The sequence below is a fragment of the Echinops telfairi genome, unplaced genomic scaffold (genome assembly GCF_000313985.2).
Source record: "Echinops telfairi isolate 266 unplaced genomic scaffold, ASM31398v2 ScPeMD7_2;HRSCAF=8, whole genome shotgun sequence".
Lineage (NCBI taxonomy): Eukaryota > Metazoa > Chordata > Mammalia > Afrosoricida > Tenrecidae > Echinops > Echinops telfairi.
Genome location: NW_022103898.1, coordinates 53,370,047 through 53,378,914, shown reverse-complemented (window position 1 = coordinate 53,378,914; position 8,868 = coordinate 53,370,047). Strand labels below are relative to the sequence as shown.

The 8,868-nt window shown below is 40.3% G+C and overlaps 1 protein-coding gene across 1 annotated transcript in view; it reads left to right on the top strand.

Moving 5' to 3' along the window:
* Positions 1–8,868, top strand: part of NAV3 (neuron navigator 3) — a 694,120-nt gene that overhangs the window by 495,789 nt on the left and 189,463 nt on the right. Inside the window, exon 10 of the mRNA XM_045289780.1 lies at positions 8,307–8,415. Within this exon, the coding sequence (XP_045145715.1) occupies positions 8,307–8,415 (109 nt within the window). The remainder of the gene's footprint in view (positions 1–8,306; positions 8,416–8,868) is intronic.

Below are 8,868 nucleotides of genomic sequence, written 5' to 3'. Positions count from 1 at the left end.
GTCTGCTGTTGGTGTTTCCTTAACTGTTTTCTAAAAGGGTTTACTAAATTATCATCAACAATATCGATAACATGATTAACCAGTTCCTTATCATGATGATTCTTTTCAAAACACTCTTTCTTAGGACTCATGTATTTTATTATCTAAAAACAGTACAAAACGCCAAAAAAACTAAGAAAATTATAGCAAAACGCTTGGAACATGGCCGCAAAAGCTTTAAACAATGCCAGCTAACATCAAGTGACTGAAACACGAAGTGCTTTTGTTTATAAAAATCACATCCGTCGGTTCGGATTCCGCTATTTTGTTCAAGCTCAATGCAAACTTTTCTCGACATTTCACGTTGAAATCTGATTATGTTGAGTACTGATGCTGTCAAGTGCCGGGATTCTTCTGTACCCACTTATACAGTGTAATTCTTGATTTCATTTGTTGATTCGCAAGGTCAAGCCTTTTCAGTTAGAGCATTCGAGTTCCCTTTTGGGAAATTTGTAAGGCTTTAGAGTACTACACACCAATATATTAATGCAATGCATGTCAAATACATTCAATGATTCACTGGACTGCAACAATTCAACATAAAGGGAAATAGAGAAAAATCTGTTCTTAAAAATCTAAAGAAGACACTCCTTTTGATCTTTTAAAAATTACTTTACCAAATGATTTTTTTCCTACCGGTGTCACTTTTTTTCTGATTCAAATGAATACCTTCATTTTACTTCAGACAATGTGTTTCTTTTGAAGGATAAAAAGGGGGGGGGGTGATTGTTTGTAGGTCTCAGGTTTGTTCATTGCAAATTCATAACTGTTCATGAGTTAATCACTTTGATTCCTTTCATATACCTATAAAATGGATATAGAAAATATCTGCCTGGAGGTGGGAGGACTTAAGCAATAGTTAAATACAAAGTGATCATCATATGTAAAGGTATAGGTAGTATGTATCATAATGTTGTTGGATTTAATTATGAATATTTAAGATTTCAACCTTTCCCTTATGGAAATTAGCAAAATGAGAGATGAAAAATCAAAATTAATTTGACCACATTAGCTCTGAGACTGATGAGAATGTATGTGTCAATTTAAATGGTGCAACTTAATATTTCTATATATATTTCCATTTTCCCTTTCATTAGAAGGGGGATTTTGAGGGGATAAATTTCTCAAAATGTTTTCTCTAACGCTTGTCTCCTTAATGTGCATATGATGTGTATCATATCTGATACTTGTTTTCAAAAGTTTCTCTGAAATCAAAATTTTAATGTGATGCCTTAGTGAACTTTATTGTTTGAATAGTTACCAAAATATTAAAAATCAAGGTATTTCCATGCTGTGATGGGTTTATGCAGGGAATTTAGAAATGGTTATTGTGTATTTTGTGTTCTCAGTGACATCATTGCATTCTGTATATTGTCCATAAACTTCTAATTGTACGATATGAGCAAAAAGCATATTGGGTATAAAAACTTTTGCGTCTGCCCCCAAGCCTCCTTTATGGAGAAAGGGAGGAAGAAACCTTGCCTATTATTGTTATTAGGATTTGCTAAATCTAGCTTCAGCATCAAAAACACTTGTATTTGTTCTTTAAAAGATAAGGCGAAGTGTAGTGTTATCTCTCAGCGGGTGGAGGGTTTCATGCCCCAATTTTTTAGGTCCTTTACACTCTTGAATTTGATTTGTGCCTTTACAGCACAAAACCCAACATCCAGAAGGCAAATCTGCCTGCTCCTGCTGCCGGCAGCTAGAGAATTAGTCTGTCATTCTTGGCAGCAGAGGGGGTGTGCACATGAGTGTGTGTGTTCCGCGTCTGAGGTTGGGTGGCTGAGCGATTTCCGTGTGCACGGGGCGTAGAGTGCAGCATCTCATTCAGGCGTGGCTTTGAAACCTGTGGCATTCAAGACTGGACCGCCGCCTAGGCGCCTCTGTTTTAATCCAGCGCTGCGTTTGCTGCCATGGCAGCCTGCCGCACCCTCTGCAGCAGCCAGAGAGAGCCATAGATCTGAGGATGCAGGTGGAATACTAAACGCAGGAGGCTTGGCAGGGGCTGCGCTTTCCAGCTTAATTCCTGCTCTTATTGGGCTCCGCCGTGGAGGCTGTCCTTGCTGCGCCGTGCTCATTCATCTGGAGCAAAGGGCTGCGGACTTCGATCCATCAAAAGCTCGCTCGTCAGGGGAGATTTTTGAAAAAGCAGGAGAACACAGACGCCGTAAAGGAGGGCAATGTGGACCCATCGTCCGACGGAGACACGCAATTGGATGAAGAAGGGGAAAAAGAGTTGCCTTCCTGTGTTACTTTGCAGCTGGAGCAGAACCTTTGGTGAACTCTTGTTCGTTTCAGATACCTGGGAGCAAAATGTTTGTAAGTACTGCTGAGTAGTGCGATGATGTAGGGCCATTTTATGCACTGTCGCTGCAGAATCTTAAGTGAATGCTTGGGGCTGGCATCTTCCTGCATTGCATGTGTTAATGAAAACCAAGAGGTGGGGACCAGTCAGTCCAAGATGACCAACTGACAAGGTGAAGCCCCGGAAGAGCCATGCAGCGCCCTGCTGAACTCTCTGTGTTTAGAGGCAAAGATGTCAGGAGACACGGAGCTGGCCTTCAGAAGCACAAGTCTTTGACCAATCTCACTCTAGCCAGCGAGGGTGAGCGCAGACCCACTGTGCGCATTTCCAACTGGTTTGGAAATGCTGCGAAGGCCAGCCAGCGAGAACGGCACTATGAAGACCGGCGCTCTCTGTCCAAGTTTCTCTCGCGGTCTGTGCAGTCCCTGTACCACACCAGCAGCCCCGGGGCCTGGAGCCTCCTGCCTGCGGGAGGCAGCTGGTCAGGCAGGGAGGGCTCAGAGGATGGGTTGGCAAGAAAAGGGGTGGACCGTGAGAGTGATGAAGAGAGCAGGTCCGAAGATGAAACTGTGTCCTCCAAGCTAAGCAGCATCAGCAGAAGCTGGGCAGAGGAGGAGGGAGAAAGCTGCCTGAGGGAAGGAACTGCTCATCTAGATGAGGAAGTCATCCTTACAATGTTGGGGGATCTGGAGCAAGCACTTTACACAGACTTACTGGGTAAGCCCACTTTGCCTCTCAACAGTGGATGGCATTGTAAGAAGTTGCATATTTACATTAGCTAAATACCTTCCATTGTACAGACTAACTTTTTTTTTCTTTAAATCATCAGCCCTGTAAAACCGAATTAATGTGAGGACTGGTGGCAAAGCCCCTCTGTAAACAGTAAATAGCAGCAATCTTCCCTGGTCTTTATTGACCTAATACCCTGTATGTGTTAGAAGATAGAATGATACTGGTGTTTTAAAACTCCAAACATTTTTAAAAATCGAGTCATTATTCAAGTTCCTTGAAGGTGGTCCCCACAAATATGGAATGAACACTGAAGGCCCTTATGAACGGCTTTTCTGTATGTTGGAGTTCTCTGCTCTGTGGATGGTACTGCAGTCAGCAGAGGATAAGGAGACCGTGCCTGGTACCACTCTCAGAAATGCAGTTGTCTGTTCTGCCTGTTTTACTCTCTTTGGGGCATAAGGTGTTTGGAATTTAAAAAAATGCTTCGGAGTGTGAAAACTTTACTATCGAAACTACTGCATAGGTCTGTGATCTGTTTTCATACTTTACCTACCAAATCTTCTTGATGACATAAGTCTATGGTAACTTCTGATACAATCTTAATTGATAAGGTTTGAATTAACTAGCTTTGTAATAACACTTGAGTTGCCACCATCTGCCTAAGTAGATAAAGTGAATCCATATTCTTTTTTCTAAATTCAATTGCTCTATTAAAGCATATTTGTATAACATGGTCTCTTCTTCAAAAATAGATAATGATCAAACCATTGGCCACATCATATATCCATGTGTTTCCATAGATGACTCTTCAGGGCTCTATACATTCAAAAGACTTGGACTTAGTCTGGGATCTCTTAAGTTTCTTGTTCATAAAGGAGATGCTAAATATGTGTTTATTTTCAGTCTTTATGGGGACTCTCTTGTTATACAGTGCTTCATGAGATTTTTCTGGAATCTTAGTAAATAAGCTTTAGAAGAAGAAAGCTTAGAGGGAAAACAGGCAGATATTGTTCTATTTTTCATGCCAGTTTGGCTTTAGAAGAGTAATGTTTCTCCAGTTGTTGGGATGGTGCTTCTGAATCTGTAGCACCAGGTGCTCAGTCAAAAGATTTACTTCTTCACTATTATGGGATTCCTGTGATGAACTGCCTTTCAGAGAGCTGTATGCAGTACAAAGGCAAGAGAAAGAGTGCTAATTCCTATGAATCTTTCGTTTGTTTTCTTTTGATCCTCTGGAACTATGGGATCATATAATATTCATCTTTTGCCTTTAAAACAGTGGAATTCATCTTGCTCCAAGTACATCTCGTGTAAGCGTTTTCAAAGCTATGAACAGCACGCGATCCCCTGGCAGTGTCTGTTGGTTGTTCTGTTAAATTATAGCATGCTGAGGGCGAGTGTAGATATGACACATGTCTTTTTGTGCATAAATAACTTGAGCATTACTGTCAGTGTCACCTATCAATAGAAATATGTGTATGCCATGCCTTTTAAACCGAGTGTCTGCTTATTCTAGTTAAGTGATTACTCACTTTAAAAGGATCTCTCTCTCTCCCTAGCCAGCATTTAAAAATGCAAATGAGAAAGCAAGGGGAAGGGTTTATTCAAATAGCTCTGATATTAATAGCCATAGCTCATGATAATGAAGCATCATCATATAATTCCCTAAATAGTGATGCATGTTAAATCCGGGGAAGATAGCCAAGCACATGCTGCACAGGAATGCCAGGATCCCTGCCACGTGTTTGACTAGGTTCTACTTCTGACTCAAAATGGCCTCTTCCAAGTGAGTTTCAGGCAGTACTCCTTGAGTTCACTTCTTTACTCCAGGAGAGTTTAATAATTCAGATAGATTAGGGGCTTTATCTAAATATATAGGAGAGCATTTAAAAACTGTTGGCAATATTTGTGCTATTATTTTCCCAAAGCAGCTGGATAATTTCTGTCATCTAAAAAGCAAAAAGTTGTGATCATCCACAAAATCAAAGTATTTTCTCAAAACCAATCAGCCAGCTTTACTGTAGAGAATGCCTTGGTAATACAGATGTTGTGTGGAACTTAATTCTCTCTGTGAATTAAGTTCATACACACACAGTATCCTACTAAAAATGATACTGCTGGGAGAGTTCATTACGATATGTAATGTTGACTAAGATCTAGAAAGTAGATGTACCACACAGATTGTCTATCTGTCACAAGTGATAACCCAGAAGAACCATAGGAAGGCTGTTATTCTGTGCTCTATTGAAAGAGAAGACCTTACAAGCCGTGACAAAGTCATGTGCACAATGTGAAACACACTCGTGAATTTCAGAATACACTGCTGCAGCAAATGTCAGGAAACTCCTACCATTGTGTCTGACACAGAGGCAGCCTCCTATAGGAATATTAATTGATTTTGGAATTATACAAGTGAGAGGCAATAATACATTTTTGTGATTGAATAAATTTTTCAAATGCATTCTCAGGCTAGCTGTCATTTGTTAACAAGCATTACATTGTGTTTGTGCTTTTAGAGTTGGCCTTTTTCATCGCATCTCCCACCACCTCCAAAAAAACACCTTTAGATATCATGTGCATACAAATTTACATGTCCTTTCCCACAGGGAAATCCTCAGGGGCTTTGTACAGTTTTACCTTGCCTTTCATGGGTCATTGGAAACATTGCATGTAATAATGTTGAGGTAGTTATCGTCGTTTACAACATGGATGAAGCAGCAGTTGTGCTTTGCTCAAGAAGTTTTGAGAGCGACCAGGAGCATTTATTTGTCAGGGGCGGTGCCTTTTCCTGTGTGGATGTTCTAATGAGAAAATCAAAAGAGGGAGGGAACTAAGGTTCTGAAACATGAGGGAAAGTGTAAAAATGGACAGTGATTGAAACGGGGAGCATCCACTGATTTAAAACTTCAAGTGAATTGCAAGAAAGGATTTCAAAGGTGACAAAATAGACGTGAAATAATATATATTGGACCTAAATGGACATACAGTGTTCTTAAAGTTAATATAAAGGAAATATGCTGAAAATAATTAAGTGCTATTAATACTATGCCAGTTGGTAAGTGTAGGTGATACCACCTGAGTAACCCTTGAATGCTCTCCTAGAGGAGGAGAAATCAAGGAACACGTATTCGTGTGTTCTAAGAACTTGAATAAGTCCTGTATTTCCCTCATCTCTAGCAAAGCTTCTCCCTTTATGACTTCTTCTTACTGTCTCTGAAGCTAACCCTTCTTTTCTATATGGTATCTCATATCCTAAAACTAAAACCCAGGTTTGTAGTTTATCGAATTTTATCTCCTACTTCCCTCTTTTGACTGAGACTGAGTAAAATTGCTTCACCTCTGTTCCCATTTGACTTCAGTGCTAGAGCTTTCCCACAGTTCAACACGCCCCTACCAAGCTCCGCTCTGTCTTCAGAGTTCTACCAGATTGTTTGGAAGTGAGAGGCATGGTTCTTTCTAGTCATGTCTCAAATACACTTGATTGCATTTATGTCTGAGGAGAAAGAGAAGCAGCATTTCCAGGGAGAAGATGGTCAGAGTCTAAAGAGCCTTTGAAAATCAGAGCTACAACCGAATATAAAACTGGGCTGGAGAACAGGCGCATCAGCAATGGACTCAAGCACAGGACCAGTGGTGCGGATGGCCCTGGCCCAGACCGTGTTCAATTCTGTTGTGCACAGGGTCACCACGGGTCTGGACCCACTTGGTGGCATCTAACAACAACAACATGAGACAGAGATTGCGTGCTTAAATTAAATTAACGTACAGAAAGGTTATGCCGTGTGCATGAGGGCCAGCGATGCATTTTTCTGTTTCTAAAAAAAATATTTTGTTTTAGCAAAATTTTTAGTGTTGTCCGTGTCTGAAGTAAAACTGCTATGATTAAACATATTTGAATTGGTCTAACAGTTTGTAAGTTATTAGGAAGAGGTTGGTAGATGAGCAACAGAATGGTGGTTTGTTTTGGCAACCAGTCAGGTAAAAGAATGAGTAAACAAAGTAGTAATCCTTGCAGAAGAACCTCCCCAACCCCCAAAAAACTAGTACTCATTGTCTTGTAATGTTTGAGTGGCTACCATTGTAAAGATGGTATAACATTCGTTTCAGAGATTAAATAGAGCCACTGAGTGAAGTTAAGTCAAATCCTTCCTCCTGAGAAATGATTTCATAGTACTGTCTACTATTGGAAGGAGCTATCTAGGGTAGGGCAGGTCTCCCAATTTGGGAGGTTTGGGGGCACAAGCAAATGGTCTGTGGTATAAATGAGTTATTGAGTGGCTGAGAGGTAAGATAATCTCCCCAAACCCCACAATTCTATGATTATTAATGTTAGGTGGGTACCTCCTAGCCTGGGTGAACAGAATGAAAAGGTGCTTCCGCACTCTCTTCCCCTCCTCTTAGCACTGTCCAGACTCACCAGCTTCTGCTGGGCCCTGTTCCGGGACCCGTGACATGGTCGTCAACATGACCATAAGTGTTGTCATGGAAGGATCACAGGTTCAGTGGCATTTCTGTCCACAAATGATAGGTGGTGGCTCTAGAAGGCCAGCCTCTGTCGTGCGATTTGGGTCTCGCCCCCTAGACAAATTTCAGCTTTAGCGGCCTTGGATCTTATATGAACTCTAATATCAAAATGGGGAGCTTCTGTTCCCTGTAGTATGAAATCATTAAAAAATAAAGTCGCTGATGTAAATCTTGATTCTTGAGCCTAAGGAAATAATAAATTTTTAAAGTTCTTACTTCTATAAAAAATGACTTTCCTCTTATTCCCCAGAGTTCAAATGTATATTTGCCATATAAAACTAGTTAATCTCAACTACTCCAAATATACTTAGAATAAGATAATTATTGAAAGAATTAGAATTCAACTCACTTCAGATTTTTACATTAAGTTCAATAACAACAGTGTGCAGTATATTAAGTACCTATTTCAATTGTGCAATGTTTGAGAAGATTATAAATCTATAAACTATTATATAATCATCATTTCAAATTAACTGCTAGTGACATTGCACTTGATTCATTTCAATTTCTTTGGAAAAAGAATTATAATTTAAAATATTAATTATTTGGAATTTGCTCCCTATCTTTTTACGTACAAAGAGGATAATTTATTGACTACATTTTGGGGTTAGTTGTTAGATAAGCATTATCTTGAAGACGTTGAATGACATGAATCGCCACTGTGAGACAACATAAATGTGGACATGTCCATTCACTGCTTTTCCAGGTGAAGACCCCGAAGCCCGAAGAATGAGGACCGTTAAGAACATTGCCGATCTGCGGCAGAACCTAGAAGAGACTATGTCTAGTCTTCGCGGGACCCAGATAAGCCACAGGTTGTTCTCCGTTCTGCATCCTGGAGCCCCTCAGTTTTAAACTACGTAGTCAAATGTTTGATGTTTATTAATGATGACAAAGACATTTCAGCTACACCTTATTCTTTTTGCCCTTAAATTGTGCATGGCTATCAACTGGCAACTCTCCTCACACTGACAACCTCTAAAAATATGCAGGTGGTTTACTTGTGCATTTCTCCTATCCATCTCTGCTTTGATAAAATTCCTCATTCAAAGTGAATTAGGTGCTGCCACTTCCACATTGGAAGGTAGGTTTGTGAAGTGGAAGGGGTCTGTCTGTCTGCGGTAGGGGTCACAGTGGAAATGCCTCTGGTTCTCAGTGGTTGGGAGACATTCACACATAGGTTGTTATTTCTTCTGGAAGGACGGTGATAAAGTCACACGTTTTAAAGGTTTGTTGAGAATGTGAAATACCATTGTTTTGTCTGAACA